General features: G+C 28.9%; 1 protein-coding gene across 2 annotated transcripts in view; it reads right to left on the bottom strand.

Moving 5' to 3' along the window:
- Window positions 1–18118, bottom strand: part of LOC129957478 (cell adhesion molecule DSCAM-like) — a 538584-nt gene that overhangs the window by 145217 nt on the left and 375249 nt on the right. For both annotated transcript variants that reach the window (XM_056069803.1, XM_056069802.1), the window contains exon 5: window positions 1993–2110. In XM_056069803.1, the coding sequence (XP_055925778.1) occupies window positions 1993–2110 (118 nt within the window). The remainder of the gene's footprint in view (window positions 1–1992; window positions 2111–18118) is intronic.

Raw genomic sequence — 18118 nt, 5'->3', positions numbered from 1 at the left:
GTTTTTTCACAATAGGTCATTAATATATGTTTAAACTCATTTCAAGTGAGAAAAAAACCATATTACACTAATTGTTAATTAATTAAATAAAATTTAATGAGCTAATCAGTATATTTTTTCAAACATGCTATCTTAAATTCTAATTTATACAGACACACAATTCTAGTTGGAAATGATGCCTAATATGAGTCTTCATGTTGTCTGCCTCAATCAAGTTATAAAAATATATAGTTTTTTTTAATAATTTTTTCATCAACAATGAATAGAAAAAGCGAGATTTTTTCTGTCATTTTAACTTTTAAATATCTATTAAAAATTTATTTCTATAAATATAACTTTGATTGAGGCACAAAACATCCGCTATTTCATACAGATTATCTTGTTATATAAATAACTGAATTTGGTAAATTTCTTGTTGAGTTATGATTGTTTGAATGAAGCAACATAGTGGAAAAATATCATTCTTCTTAAAATGAGTTTAAAAAAGAAAACCGTAACTAGAGTTTTTAATGAAAGCACCTCTAGAAAAATAATTATAACTCGAGAAATATTTCGAATATTGACAACATCTTGGTATCGTTTGAAAGCTAAAGAATCGAAGAACATTATTAAGCAATAAAAAAAATATTCGATATTTTGAACGATTTTCGAAGTTTCAAGTGTGTACATATACCTTAAGTGGATATACTAATAACAAATAAAGGCATTATACGAAAACTCCGATATTATCTATATTAACGAAAAATTATAATTTGTAAAAATGGAAAAATGGATGATTCAATTTAACAGTTTTAAACAAACCTGTTTGTAATGAATTCATTTTTTAATTTCTGTTTTTGAAATTTAAAAATATATTAATCTTAGGTGTCGGCAGGCTTATATGCTAAAACAGTTCTCTTAAAATGGTAAATTTAATAAGAAAACTGATATCAGTTCCCTATATCCTTTTCGTTCTTGAGCATAACATTTAAAAAGAGGAGATATTTTCACAGTCAAAGAATTTTATCCAGAGATATTAGTAAATTACAAAGTTTCAAATCAATTAGGAGTCATTTTCGCTTCTAAACACGATATCTCAGAATTCGAATATGATTTGTTCTTTCAAATAAAATCTCTGTTATGATTGTAACTTAAAAAATGCTTATTAGATTTGATTTTCCACTGAAAGTTACAAATTCCTCTTTCCTCTCCTCTTACTTGTCCTCTGTTTGTCGCCCTCTTTTCATGTGCATGGCGAATTAGTTTCTGTGATAACACAGAAACGAATTAGCCAGGCTAAAATAGTTTGGCATCTAATATAAATTAAAAGTTTCTATTAAATTTTGTACTCATTAGATCAAAGGGCTCAAAAGATACAAATTTCATGATTCGAGCTCATTTTATCTGATATCAAGATTGGAAAGTTCGCAGGTCGAATTCTGGGAGTTGTATTTTCACTTTCGATGTATTTCTCCTCCCCTGAATATAGTTATAACTTTTGATTTCCTTCAAAATATAACTGATGTTATTTCAAAACAGGATCTTAACATATTACCACCCTTCTTCATTTCTCCTACCAACGTTGGAAACATCATTAAAGTAAAGTAAGTTTGTAACTTTTCAAATGAAACATCATTGCTTCCTGTTTCTTTTTTATCCTTCCTGAAAGAAAGTATATCAGTGGCGATGTTTAAAACTTCCTACGGAATGATTTACTTTGACATAAGCATAAAGTATTAGATTAGATGAAGGAATTGATACATAGGACAATATTCAAATCTTCATATCTATATTCTGTATTAGCGTATCAAATTATAACTTTTGAAATCCCTGTTGAAAGATTTAATTTCGACCAGAAGTACATATGCAGCTATTAGTGTAACTATTTTTCTAACGCATAACGTCGCATTTTGAAACTGTTATATTCTGGACTCAATGCATGTTCCCTCATTGTAGTAAATTCTATCTTTCATAGGTATACATAAAGGAATAAAAATAATAGGAGTAGCATACCTGTAAGTGGGTGGTGGATTTCCTTGAGCGACGCAGGGCAGTTGAGTGAAAGAGCCTTCTTCCGTGCGCACTTGCGGTTGACTGAAAGTGACCCTTGGAAGAGTAGAAGCATGTGGCTCTGCAGAGAAAAAAAAATACAAAAATAAATTTTAACCTTCAAAAAGTCTTGCGATTATTAATGAAGTTGGAAACACTATTATCTTAATATTTAAAAAAACTGCGACTTAATGTAAGTAAAATTCTTCATATTTGGAATTTTCAGCAATTGTAATTTTAACTATTTACCTTTGTTACCATCTATTAGTCAACCATAATAAAACCGTCGATTTAGTAATTAGTATATTTGATAAAAAAACATATTATCATAACAAAAAAGTACTATTTGGAATTTTATTAGCCCTATTAATATAAAAATTTTTGATTGATTATTTATGCATGTAAAATGGTGAAATCGGTCAAATTGATAGGATTAGATGATGTATATAGGATTTATTTTGCTGTATCTCTATTAAGCAGAGGTCGCAAGAGGACAATCAAACCACTGATGATTTCTACATACTTCGTGATATTTCACTGAAATAAAGATTGGTGAAATCGAAACAGTAATTGAAGTTGGGAACTTGTTATTTTGCTTTCTTAACTATTTTTAATATATCCAGCAAATAAAAATATAAAATTAATAATATTTAATAAATTTAATAAATATTTAATAAATAAAAATACAAAATAAATAATATTTAATAAATTTAATAAATATTTAATAAATAAAAATATAAAATAAATAATATTTAATAATTAATATTTAATAAAAAATATTAAATAATAATCTTGGAATACAATTCCAAAACTATAAATCCCTCCTAAAGTTGTGATTTAATGAAAATTATACGTATGTTTGCAATTCCTTTAGTTTAAACCGATTAGTGAAACATATAAACTGCTAAAGAAAATTGGACAATATTATTACTTTATTATAAACTAGTCATAAAAGAAATTCTTCTGAAATAAAATTCTGAAATTAATGAACATTTTTCTAACTTATAATCATTGTTTCATAATGCCTTGGTACAGTAAGACAAAACTTGATTCAGAAACGTGAAACGGGGTAAGATGTTTTGCAATTTTTGAATTATATGCAAAAACTTCAATATACCACTTTTATAAAAGCTAAAGGTATATTAAGATAAATCATGGCTCAGAAAAGTGAAACGGAGGAAAATGGTTTGCGATTATTCGATTATATGCAAAAAAACTTCTGCATACTTTTTTGATAAAAGGTAAAAGTTACTGCAACCAGGTGTTATGTTTCTAACGCCATGGAAATAACTATACGGAATCGATATTGAGCTATAATCGAATATCGATACTACCGCATCATTAAATTTAACCAATAGTTTTCTTTCCAAAATATCTTAGAAGAAAGTTTAAGAATTTTATAGCGAGTATCTTGTGTCCTGATTTATAATATATAAAGGAGACACTTTCCCCATTAGCAAAAATAGGGAAACTTTGCTTGCTGAAATCAATAAACTGCTTCGATTGATGCCTGGGAGGTATTAAAATATCAAATAAAAAAGAAAAATAAATTTATAAGTTCTTGAAACAAATAATAAATTATACTTGATATTGGGTATACAATTTTTCTTGTTACGTCATCATAAAATATTTTAGATTTAATATGCATACCAAGTAGATAGTCATAATGAGCTAAGCCAGATATTTTTAGGAATATGTAGCAAAAAGGTGGATTTAAAATTTTTATACATACATCATTTTGCATTGCCATGTCAAGTTCCAACGGGGAATATTAAAAAATAATAGTTTTAAACTCGAATATTTTAATCGAAAATTATGATAAATTTGATATTTCAACGATTTTTATTACTGTATCTCTTAATTAAGTAGTATTTCAAAAGTAACAAACAAAAAGGCACATTCAAATCTTAACCACTTGCCCTATGAATTTACTTTACGGCCTAATTAGATGACACATTCTACTTGGAACATTTAATATTATTGTAATTTCTACAATAATATAAGAGATTTTCAGATACTGATGTGTTTTAAGTGATTTTTGTATTTAAAATTTCGTAGTGCTTTCACTTAATTGTATATTTAAAATTTTAAATTCAGTAATTCGATGCGCGAGTCGGATTCGTTATTGTATGCGAAGGAGTTAACACAGATGTTGACAGACATATATTATATAGGATTGCAATACTTTTTATGTGTCATCGTAAATATTTTATATAAAATAGTTTCAAAGTAATGTTTTGAAATGTAAGAGTTGTTATTTTTAATTTAATTGGTTAAAAATAAATTGTTTTCTCATAACCAAGGAATGTAAGTTTTAAAGAGAAAAATGGTATCTTCGTTTCACATTAAAAATAAAAGCACACTGTTCATTTTATTAGAACTTAATCAAATCCTGTTATCATAATCCTGTTATTCATAATAATTTGCTTTGGTAAATTTTGCACAGAAAAGGATATCATTATAAGTTAAAGATATATTCTATCCTAATTAATTAATTATGTGAACCAAAGTAAATAAAATTGGGAGTAAATAACATAACAACCTTTTGAACATTGGTAGAAAAGCGCATTCAAATACGTAAGGAGAAATATTGCATCCAAGAGGGCGAAACATAATAACAGAAATAACGATTCAGCAGTTTCTCTAAATCAAAAAGGAAGGTTTCTTTTTATTATCACCAGGGTATAACATCAAAGATTATTACGCCATGCAAAATAAATTACTAATGTTTGATTTTTAGAGATGCATGTCGTGAAACTTTTCCTTAACGCACACTGAACAAATATTGTCAGAAGTCATTTAGCGTTACTTGATTTCTTATGTCCTTTTTCAGTGTTGCTAAAACTACAATTAATTTTTTTCTGATGCGAATTTGCAGTGGAAAATCCAGTTGATTTGTTTGAATTGGTTAACGCTTCAAAAACTGTATCCATCTCTTTAATCCTTTCTCTTCTTTGTATATAAGGCATTTCTTTTTGCCGAAAATATGAGTGGAATGTCATTTTGGGGCACAAATAAAAATAAATAGACAAAAAATAAAAACTAATTTGTAACCTTAAAACACTATTTATAAGTGTTTTTTAACTCAATTTCTGACAATATGTACTCCATATTCTATGTGCTATATTTACGAAGTAAAGAGTCTGTAATTCCAAAGAATCCATATATATTTTACAATTGTAAAAAAAACAATCTCAGTTATAAATGTACTCTCAACAGTTAGCTGTAATAAGTAATTATATATGTAGTTACTTTTCCGTACTGGTAGTATATACAAGAGGTAGTTGTACAGTTAGTACAGTTACGGTTAGTACAGACAACAGGTAATTGTACAATTAGTTATCTGTACAGGTAATACAGACAAGAGGTAGTTGTCTGTATTTCTCATTCCGAAATTGCAATAAATAGTCTGGCCTTCTGTGAAAATATCCATATACCTCTTATATGTCCTAGTTCTATGGTTTCTGGTTAAGTTTGGATTACAGTTGGAATTTTAGTGGAATAGTCAAATGTATAAAAATTTTTATGGCTAAATATTTTTGACCCTCATATATGAAAAATGCTGGTATATTGCCGCATTGAAAAGATTTAGTCGACTCTCCATGGCCGAATGGTGAAAGCACTGGTCTCTTAACCAAGAGATCGTAAGTTCGAATCCCGATAGAGACAAGGCAATTCACAGTCTGTGTAAATATTTAATTCCTTGATTCTATGTTTGCTTTATTTTGTGTTCCAGAAGATTCTGGACATTTCTTTAGTTTACCAGACAAGTGTTCTGGACTTTTCTTATTGTCTTCAGAAAAGTATTCTGGAACTTTCCCTGCTAGTATAAAAGAAGAAGATCCGTCAGTCACTGCATAATCAGTTCAGAGATGAGTTAATAAATTGGTTTAGCTCTAATTCTTGTGTGTGTCATTGAGTTCCACACTAAAGAATCTACGTCACAATATAAATACAAAAATGCATAACAAATTAATATTTCTCTCTTTTTCTTTCTTTTTTTTTTAACTTTCACACCTTTTTAAATTTCTAGGTATTTTACCAGATGTTCACAACCGGGTGAGTAGTAAAATACTCATAAATCTATCATTTTTATTTTTAAAAAAAATGTAAAAGCGTATTATGTCAGTAATTATTATGCTTTTATAGCTGTATATGTTATATAGGCATATATAATTTTAAATGTTGTGGAAAATATGCTCTCGCAAAGTCAGTAGTTTTTTTTTCACTTTTCCCTTTTCTCAAAAACGCATTGTCTCAACGGTTTCCCGTACGTCTTTTATTAATAGAATGTGTTCTTATCAAAAAAAGTCGCTTTTATGGAGATATTCTATCACTGAGAGTACGTTTTCCGCTTTTAATAAAGTAGTATTGCTTAATATGATTCTTCTGAAGCTTGGTTTCACATCAATATTAATCAAAGGAAACTGACTCAACGAATAAAATGAAGCAAAGTTCTTCAGTCGGGGTAAATGTTTATTAAAATTTATATTGATTCCGTTTGACTCAAAATTCTTTAAGCCTACATTTCTATTTTTTTTTCCCATTTACAGAAATTTGATTTCATATTGACGACATAATCCTCGAAGATTTCCAAAAACATCTTGGTTTTGTTAGATTCAGCTACCTTCTATTAAAATAAGATTTTTTATTGCTCAATAAATATTTTTTAAAGATATTTGAACTGTCAATTTTAAGTTTTTTGAACTGTGAATTTTAGTCAAATAGCCGTACTGTTGTACCTGCTTGCAATCCCCTTCTCCCCCATAAATCTCCAGGAGATTAATGAATCCACACTGGCTGTATATGTCCTATACTGTGGCTGTGTTTCATTGGCTGTGCGTGCCATAGCGAATCATTATTGGAAACGGATCCCAAAGAAGAAACGTCCGGCTCAGTATCTGCCTTGAACTTCCTGATTCATTGGATGGAAGTTCAATAACTTGAACAGTAATCGAACTACCTGTTTCACTGGATGTATCCTGGTTAGAAAATAACAAATGCGCTTAACTCATGTAGGAGTGATGTACTTATTTTGAAACCACCTTTTAAGAGATTTTGTTTCCTAAACAAGGCTATAGTCTTTTGGTGATTTATTTGAAAATAAAGCGCATTTAGTTATTGAATAAATTAAACAAAGGCTTCTTTATTATATTCTAATTTTAATTTATTTATTCTAAAGTATTTATAAATCAATTAAAAATATTTGAACGAGGAAAAAAAATATTTGTTCTTTTCAAATAAACTCAATCCGGCCCCTAATTTTGAAATGTTTCAAAAACTAGCAATTCGAATATATGGGCATTTTAACAAGTGCTTTTTAAATATAAAAAATGGTATGGTATCTCAAAACGCTAAACAGCTATTTTATTGACGATGAATGCAAGTATTTCAAGCTCAACCTGAATATAATGTATAATTTAAACATAATAATTAATGTATAATGGGATTAAAACAACAGACGGCTGTTGTTTTAATAATTAAATTATAATGTATAATTGTTATTAATTCTTTTTTTTTAAATTTCTAACATGTATATTATGCCAACAAATGATTCTTTTAAAACACTCGTCGATTTGTAGATCAACTACAACAAGAGATACTATGAAAAAACTTACAAGAATTCGCTTAAAAACAACAACAAAAAATATTAAAGAAAGAAACTTAAAACAATTCGATTAAGCGCTGAAAAACAGAGCACCCATGAAAATGCACGATGAAAATTCCTAGATAAATTATAACTATTATAAATATAGAACTAAAACAAATAAGTAAATTTTCAACTCTTTTATTACTTGATGAAATATTGACTCTGACATTCTTTTATCATATATTCAATTGAAGATATTTTACATCAAAACCCAAGAGCAAGTAACTTCTTGTTGTTCGGTTGAAAATCCTAATGACAACGTGTCAATATTAGAGGCAAAGTATTTAAAGTTCGGGACGAATAACAATTGTTTTAAGCGGATATGCTGTATGTTAAATCCCTTACAGTTCCGGTTCATTTGTCGCCCTCATCATTTGACCGTGCCGGCGTCCTGGCCTAGGAGTAGCGCTTATTCCCCGTGATCTGGGCGTCCCGGGTTAGAGTTCTGCTTCAAGCATGGTTGTTCTATCTGTGACATGTGTGAAAGAGCTCCCCCCCCCCTTCTATGAAAAGGGCTTGTGCAAGAGAGTGTGGGAGTGTCATCTTCATATGAGCTAGAAGTCAGAATTCTGCCCTTAGATACTCAGGGACCTTTACTCTCAGAAGCTAATGCACCCCCTTTCCATGGTAATGCGGACACGGCATCATCATTTGACCATGCTTGAAAACTACAAGGCATTTCCTAAAATATTTCTTTTGTTGTTATGAAACGGTAAGCAAATATAATTGAGACTAAGCTACTGTTTTTTATGATTATTTCCTTTTCAAAATTAAAAAAAAATATATATGGATATCTTTTTTGAGCAAATTTGCTTCAGAGATTCGGATGTAAAATCCAGATTTTTTTTTCTTTAAAGGAAAAAAAAATAAACAAACAAATGTGGTAAAGTAGAATATTTGGAGTTATAAATTATATTTATTATTGCAATTTAAAATAAATCAAATCTTTCGAGAATATGACAATAAAGTAAGAATTTGAATTCCTTTTTTATGAATATTAGAATGAAATCGAATACAAATTCTGTTCAATACATTTGTAAAAGTCAGCTACTATGATTTCACTGATTCAGTTTTCAAGTTCATTTTTCCAGCAATCCTGCCTTATAATATTACAAAAATATGGAAAAGAAATTTGAACATCTTTAAAAATGTACCACAAGAATATTAAAGAAAAACGATGAATGTCGTTCTTATTGCAGAAATTCAATATAATTTTAGAAGAAAATAATAATGTATTCGTGAAATTTTATATGGGAACTATTTTTTTCAAGAAGAGTAGCGGTTTTTGACGAAAAAAAAATCCTTTGATATTTTTATTTCGGAGAACAATTTCAATGAAATGGATCAAGATGGAAAAAATCTAACCTCTTTCGAAAAATTCATTTTTGTATTGAGGATTTGGGTTTCTATGTGTTGAGAATAAAAACTTTTAAATATGAGAACAAAAATAAAGGAGTACTAATAAGCGAATGAGAACAAGTCTTAAATTTATATTTACCACAAAAAAAAAAAAAAAAAAACAGTGGTAAAAGGCTGAAGACTAAATGCAATTTCATATGGTTATTACATTAGATATGTTAAATTAAAGTTTCTTGAATTTTAAAAATATAAATAGTGCCCTTCAATCAGAGTCAATTTTATACTGCAACGATTTACCCCTTTATCTTTTAAGTCTTTCGAACACTGCACTGAGCGTTAAAATCAATCTGTACTGAGGGTCAAAAATCTTTCAGATATATCGGCTCAAATTTTGTTTACAACGGATCAGATTTAATTCTTGTCAATAAATTACTGTACGGAAATACGAAGTCCATCTTAATTTAGCCAAATTGTTGACTTAAAATGAGTCAGTAATCCAATTAAACTAAATAATTCTTCACTGCAATACTCTTTGGCCAATAGAACCAACTAAGCTAATCAGATCCCGATTAACAATTCATCCATTTCGCCAATCAAATGCCTTCTTGCAGGATATAGTTGATGCATTCCAACTTCCAGGAATGGACCAAATAGGTGGCAACCATTTCGTTTGAAAGAGTTAAATCGAGCCTTTAATTCAATTACAAAGTAATTTGGCAACAACGGAAAGGAATGAGGGTATGCTTAGCCCGAAATAAGTCGTCTGTTCCATCCTCTTCCACCCCGGATCAGTGGGGACGCAACGAAGGGATTAATTTGTAAGAAGGGAAGCGTGAAGGAATTAGGGTGGGATGAGTTTAAGAGCCAATCTTCTCGAGTGTTTCAGCATCGGGAATAAGGAAAGAAGACGAATTTGGTGTTTCTTTGGTGTCTAACTTGGCGCATTAAGTAGCCCATGTCGTATGTTTCGTTAGCAATTTGGACTTTGAATGCAAAGAGGATTTCTTCTGCCAGGTTAAAAGGAAAAAGGGATTTGTGGAAGGATCAATAAATTCTAACATTTGCTTAAAGGTACTTAAAAATGATTAATTACTCACACTAAGATATAAGTTGCATGGAACGAATGATGTATAGCTTTAAATTGAAGTACAGGTCTTAAAAATATTTTTTGCGTTGAAATTCACATGCCTATTAGCTTAATATTTATATCAAGAAAACATAACAACATAACACAATCAGTTTTAACTCTCAACCAATTAGAATATTCTTCCCAAGACATTCTCGCATATTCTCTAATAAAGATGCTATCACAGAGAACGCCTTTCAGAGTATTGGCGTACAATTGTTAGGAAATATTAATCTTTTGCGTAAATATAGCATTTTTACTGAAATTCATTGCGTGATTCTTGGCTACTTAATTGGCGATTAAACCCTGCATGTGGTTAATAATATCCTTAAATATAATTGGTGTCGTAAACGCGTTTTCACCAAATGATTGAACGAAAAATTTGACACAAAATTAAACTTGTAGTCACAAAATCCCATACCAAATTTGATATAATTCAGTAATTGTCACTTTGAAGTATCACGTTTTACAAGTCTCTGATAGTGCAGACAGACAGATGGTCAATGTCTTGTTGGGCTTGGATCAAAATTTGAAAAAGGCCTTAAGTGTAGATATTAATTCTGTGTATCGAATTTTATATATCTTCGGTTTTTAATTGCTTTGTTAAATACCAAATTTCATCCATCTAGATCAAAGCGTCTTTGAGTTTATTTTTGTCACAGAAAGCAGACAGATGGACATTTTCTAAAAATGTGAAAAGAGTTAAAATACGAAGATTCGTCAAGATATCGATTTATAATTTTTTTTTTTTTTTACCATTATTATACTTTCTCCAAACTACATAAGCACAAAAGTAAAAATCTGCCATAAAATATATTGAAAATTACTGAAATACATTTCGAAAATAATAGCAAAATAAAAATGTTTCCATTATTGCTGATAGCTGATTTTATAATTTCAATGCATTATTTGTTTCACTTAGATTTTGAAATACAGCAAACGATTGTAATGGTTTCTTATGATACAAAATTAATGTTCATATCTTCTAATAATCAAAATAAATGTGGGCGCGGACGCGTATGTATATTTGTCTATTTGGCTCTGTATAGGTCAGATTTCCTTATCTTTAGTTATAAAACTTGATATATATATACTTTGGGGAATAGAGATATGCACTTGGAAAATTTTATTTGAAACTTCACTTAGAATTTTATTTCAGTAAAAATTAAGAGAAACTTTTAGCGCTTCCTACAGAAAATATTATTTATATATTATATATATGTTTATTTTGCAATAAAAATTTTAATTAGAATATGTGTTTTAAACATAATTGGTCACACGCAATGCATTGAGAAATTGAACAATCCGAAATAATTTGAAAATAAGTAAATTGCGGTTTCAATAATAATCTTTCTCCAGAAGTTTTTTCAGTAATTTGTAAAATATGTGATAATAATTCAGATCTTAAACTCAAAAATTTTGAATTTAACAAGATCACTTACCAAATTTCAATTATCTGAATCAACGAATTTTTTGAGCTATTACATTTGCATGTACAAATGCCAATGTAGAATCGGTCAATTATTTAATAGATTTCATTCAGAATTAAATGAGAATACATACATTAGATGCTAAATCTTTGAAACCAAAATTCATTTATGCAGCTCTATGCATTTCTAGTTCACGTACTCATTTTTAGGCAGGCAGATCAATAGACAAAATTCTTGTAAAGAGATTCCATTAAAAATTTGAAAGATCTACAAATTAAGATCTTATACCAAATTTCGTTGACGGCTTTCAATCAAATCTCGAAATGTTTTTGAGTTCATGTTCAAATATAGAGACAGGTTCAAAACTCCAAAAGCATATTTTTCCTATCCGTGGAAGTACTAAACCTTTGATGAGAACAGACTTTCATTTCTATACTTGCTTTACGAAAATTTAATAAATACTTGAAGTGAAAAAAAAAGAAATTTGCTTCCAGGGAATTGCTATGAACTACTATGTTGTTAATTTGTGTAAATTCGTCATTAATGTTTATATTTAAATTGCATAGAGAGAGAAATAATATACTGCATTATTACACATACTGTATAGTAAAAAAAATCCGATTTTAAGGTGTATGAACACACTTGAAACTTCGGAAACCGTTCAAAATATCGAATATTTTTTTATTGCTTAATAATGTTTTCTGATCCTTTAACTTTCAAACGATACCAAGATGTTGTCAACATTCGAAATATTTCTCGAGTTATAATTATTTTTCTTGAGGTGCTTTCATTGAAAACTCTAGTTACGATTTTTTTAAAAACTCATTTTATGAAGAATGATATTTTTCAACTATGTTGCTTCATTCAAACAATCATAACTCAACAAGAAATGAACCAAATACAATTGTTTATATATCAAAATAATCTTTATGAAACAGCAAATATTTTGTGCTTCAGTCAAAGTTATATTTATGGAAATAAATTTGTAATAGCTATTTAAAAGTTAAAATGACAGAAAAAATCTCGCTTTTTCTATTCATCGTTGATGAAAAAAATGTTTAAAAAAACTATATATTTTTATAACTTGATTGAGGCAGACAACATGAAGACTAATATTAGGCATAATTTCCAATTAGAATTGTGTGTCTGTCCAAACTAGAATTTAAGATAGCATGTTTAAAAAAAAATATGGTAATTAGCTCATTAAATATTATTTAATTAATTAATAATTAGTGTAATATGGTTTTTTTCTCACTGAAATGAGTTTAAACATATATTAATGACCTACTGTTTAAAAACTGGATTTGTAGAGTTAAAATTTAAAAAAAAAAATCTTCTAGTGTTTACGTACACCTTAAAACAGCTCATCAGAATGAGTTGATATTGGATCCAAATACCTATAAACAACTAGATTTTATTTGCTCACTAGAAAATATGGCTCTTAAATGTATTACTTTAATTAGTTTTTCTAAAATAATTATTAGTTCTGAATTATGATTTCTTTCAGTATTATATAAAAAAAGACGGAAACGAAAAATTTGCTTTGGTAAAACTGTCACATGCACCCTCCAAACACAGGAACTTTATTAGTCGAGGTAAAATATTAATTTTTATGAATAAGATTAAAACTTTATTGAAAAAAATAATAGTGAAAATCAATAACTACAGCACTGTTCTTTAAAAGAAAAGAATACTTTTAAAGAAATAATAAAGATTTTAGATTTTCCAAAGAAATATTAGTGAAATATATTTTTTGAAGATTTTTTTTTCTTTCTATGAGGAAATTCTAATGATTCAAGTATTTTAAATCTATATTTCAGTCATTCTGCCTAATGGTTTTACATATGGAACATTTTACCTTTTTACAATAATGAAATAAAACAAATGTAAGAAAAATTAATGAAATGCGTTATTATTCCTATGTGAATATAAGAATTCCTTTTAATATTGAGATATCTGAGAAATTGTTGTAGGTTTGTTATAATATCTAAAAATTAGTATGAGCATTTTCGATACTAAGCGTCTTTTCTAATAATCATTGTCCAACAACAATGCGAAAATGACGTAATCTGCAGAATAGCAATGGAGCTAAACATAGAAGTGCAAAGACTTAAAATTATAATGACTCTGCAAACCAAAAATTTAACAGAAGCGTGCAAAATAAGTAAAAAGAAACACTGATCAGAAAAAGAAGGAAACGCTAAATAATTTTAAGGAAACAGAAAAATGTTAAGACATCAACGAAATATTGATTTCATTTACAAGTAAATATTTAACAGAAAAACAACATTTACAGCAAACACTCCTCTGTAACAAGTTTATTTTTTTATTTCAACAGCGCTTCTGCATTAAACTTATCCAACTCCCTGTCTCAAAGTTCAAACTGTGTCTACAGATTTAATTTTCTTAGATCAATACATTTGCTACATCCAAAACTGAATTAAATGAATCAATCAAGTCTCCTTTCAGATCCGAAACGCCTTTTGAATTTCAATGGGAAAAAGAAGAGGCCCCCAGCACACATGTATGGCACGCATTTCCTATTGAAAGATTCAATAGCATTACTTTGCATAAGGAATAGAGAATTTTATATTTCGATCTCGGGTATTTTTTTATTTAAAAATAAAGATATTCAGATCGAAGTCCTGACATGATAAAATAGGAGGGAGGAAGAAAATTCGAAAACCTCTTCCCAAATCTTTTTCAAGCTCATCTCCCCACCCTGCACCCCGCCCATGTTTCTAGTGGTCTGTGTGTATTGTGTGTTTGCAAACGATGGGAGAGCGATTTTAAATTTTATTTCCGTTCCAGTAGGGTGGTTCCTCCCCCCTCCTCCCGGGAATATGAAGGTCTTCTCTGATTAAGGGAATGTTTTATTGCGAATTTGGATAGACCCATGACGTGTACCTCGTCCTCCCTTGTTGACAGTGCAGGGGGTCAAGAGAGACGCAGGGAAAAGTTTTATTGGTCTTTGGCTTTCTGGGAAAAGTTTGTCTAACTTGACGTGTACTGGGGCATGCATTAAGGGTGAGGGTATGTTTGGAAAGGAGATTAAGCTGCTACGGGGGTTGGGTAAAAATATCATCTTTAGGCCAACATATGTGAATCCACGTTTCTATTTTAGATTATCCACTATTGAAGATCACCGGGTTCCTTTTATTATTACGATTTAGTTTGGGTTATAATTTCGGGTTCGGGTTATGATTATGATTTCTTTAGTGAAACTACTTTTAAACATCAAATTGTAACATACATTAAAGTCATCTTATTTAATAACATTACATCTATTCCACTCATTATCTAACTTCTAATGATTCTTCTAATGGAATTTACTGCCATGGCATCAAATGTTTCTAGAAGCGTAATTGTCCGGTTCAGACTTTTGTGGTAATGTAACTTTAATTTTTTTGTTTCTCACAAGTCTTAAACATTTTTGTAAACACTCTTTTCAGTTATTACATATTTCTCTTAGAAAATTCTTTTACAAGTAGTTGTTTATGAAGAAGTTCTAATATAAAGATAAGTATTATATTTACCCGTTTAAATTACATTTAGAACTAATTTAATTATTTTTGTGGGCTTATTTTACTCCCTTTTTGAAATAATAATAAATATTAAGTATGTATATGTTACAAAAGCTACCTTTGGCCAATAACTGGTTCGCGGAAGATATCTGCTTATCCTTTATTTTACTCTAATCGTTCAAATATAACTTTATATCCGTGATACCGTGAAATTGTCAGATATTCAAAATATGTTACTTGATATGTCTTACTCCGCTCACTGCGTACATCAAACTTTCTAATGAAGACTAATTCCATGATCTAAAGTGATATTAAAAACGTAAATATGTGATTCATCTATCTTAAATTTGCGGCATCGTAACTTAATTTTTTTATCCGTATCTTAAATTAAACAGAAAATATCAAAATCTTCCTTCCTTTGTTTTTATCATCCAAACAAAATCACGCGGTGAAAAAGCTGATGAAATAATGGAGATGGTTAAATTTCAGGAGAATTGTAAAATTTATCATTGGAAATAAAGAAAAAAAATATTTAAAAAAATTGCCAAAATTCATCTAAATTATGTATTGTCATTCGGTTGGTAAAATTAAATTAAAAAAATTTTTTTTTAAATTTTGAAACGATGTAGAATTTAATTTTATACAATAACATATTTGGAATTTATCGTGGAAAAATTCCAAAATTCAGCTTAATCTTTAATTAATAAAAATTTCAAAAACGTCGCTCAAGAGCTGCATATTCTCACCCGCTAAAGAGCATAAGTGCCAAATTTGGAGTTATAGGTTAAATGGCTTGGCCTGTAGAGAGCTGACACACACATGCACATTCATCTTTATTATTAATAAAGATTATCAGTTGATGATATAATTTTGTCTTTAAACCGAAGACAGAAAATTGTCAACAACATATCGTGTGATTATAAGCCAGTTTGAATTTTCCTTGAATTTTTCTTTAGTAATATCAAAATTATGAGAAATATTTTTTTATATAATACTCTTCATTTAGTTTGATTGTAAACAAAGTTATTCAGAACCATCTGTTAATTATAAGAACTTAAAATACACCAAATATAGCAAATTTATTTTGCTTTGCGTCAAGGGAATTGCCAAGTCTTGAGAATGGCTTAAATACAAGAAATCAAGTGTTGAAAAGATAAATGAAACTGAGTTCGTGCATTTATGTAAAATAAAAATCAAATATTCATGCAAGTAAAATAAATATAATTTGATGCATTAATAGTAATAAACAATAAATTGATAGACAGAGAATTTCCTGGATGAATTCAATAAATTTCCTCAAAACACACTTTCAAGTATGTCAAGGAATGAACCAGTCAAATGGAACAATTTTATTAATTTCGAATAAGTTTAACAAAGAAGTTTCTTCTTCTAAATCAGATGCAATTAATTTTACACTTATATTTAAAATTGAAGATGATTTAAAACTTAAAAAAAGATGATAGGAATAAAATTTTATATTTAATTTGATGAAGATATTTAAAATAAAAATTACAGCTAGGAAGATGAAATGGACATTACCAAATATATAGTTTTGTAGCAAGGAAATTTTTGAAATAATTTTGCTATGAATCAACTATTTTTCACGATATATAATTAAGTCACGTGAAATCTCCAAACGAAATTTATTATTGTATTCTTTAGTTGAAAAATAGCAATGTGCCATATACTTTCTGTCATTATTTAAGGAACACATATGAAAAATATTTTACAAGGCTTACAGGGCTAATATAAATTTTTTTGCAAGGTTTATGGAAGCATTCAGTTATTTTAAAACACAATATTCTTGAATAAATTTAAGACTTTAAAATGCCGTTAGCATTTGTCAACTAATAAATGAGTCATAATACATTAATCTTCCTTTCAAATTTATTTCTAGTCAATAAAATTTCCTATAATGATGGTGAAAAATATAGGCATATTACTATGCTTCGAAATGATGGCGTTGTGCTAACTATAAAACTCCTTTGTAATCGACCTTTCAGAATAATCTAATTTTCGCAGTTTTAATCTGTTATATCATCATACAATCCCGTTTAATTACTGTACCGTTCTCATGTGGCAAAATGGGAACAAATAACGAATTTTAAAAAAGAATTCATATTTCCTACAGTAGAGGACTCGAAAATAAAATCAAAATTTATTTCTTAGAGTTCTGTTTTTATTCATTCTTCTCTCCATAGTTTTTACATAGTTCATGGCACTGCCTTATATTTCTTCATTAAAATTCGAATATGTTCGGCATTTCAACGAAGTGACGTCATTTTCAGATTGCGCCTCTAATTTATTTGTGTTTTTTGCTTTTTTTTAATTAATCTCTTGCCACAAAGAGCTGCGAGGATATCGTTTGGTTTGTCGATTTTTTTTTTCAGTTTCACTATTACTTTCTTGTAATACTCAACTTATGTTTAACTTAACTTTTGAGAATTTTAAGTATTTCTCAAAGGATATTAGAATATAATTTTAGACTCAGGCTGCATCATATTCTTTGTATTTTAATACCCATAAAATAGCTTCCAGGATATTCTAGAAATAACGAACTTGTAATCGTATTACTTCCTCCGACATATTTATTATTTTCAAGTACCACTAAATAAACGACTAAATGAACGCTCACAAAGATTGCATTTAAGATTAACCAGTGGGAGTGATTCCCCAACCCCCCCCCTTCCCCCCAAAAAAAACCTTTCTAGCATACTCCTTACTAAACTTGTCATGCCAGATAACGCCTTACATAGCAAAAGAGTACAATAGCTACGAAATATTTTTTAGCGTAATTTAGCATTTTTATTGAATCGATCATGTCATCCTTGGCGAGTTTTTAGCCATTAATCCCTCGCATGCGTTAATAGTATCAGTAAATCGAATTTCGATTTTAGATACATTTTTCTCAATCAATTGAAACAAACATAAAATTGCCCTTGCAGTCACAAAATTCAATAACAAATTTCATTATTTAAGTCATTGCGTTTCTCAACTATCG

Source organism: Argiope bruennichi, chromosome 11 (genome assembly GCF_947563725.1).
Source record: "Argiope bruennichi chromosome 11, qqArgBrue1.1, whole genome shotgun sequence".
NCBI lineage: Eukaryota > Metazoa > Arthropoda > Arachnida > Araneae > Araneidae > Argiope > Argiope bruennichi.
The sequence above is the reverse complement of the archived record's forward strand: the minus strand, read 5'-3'. Positions and strand labels throughout refer to the sequence as shown.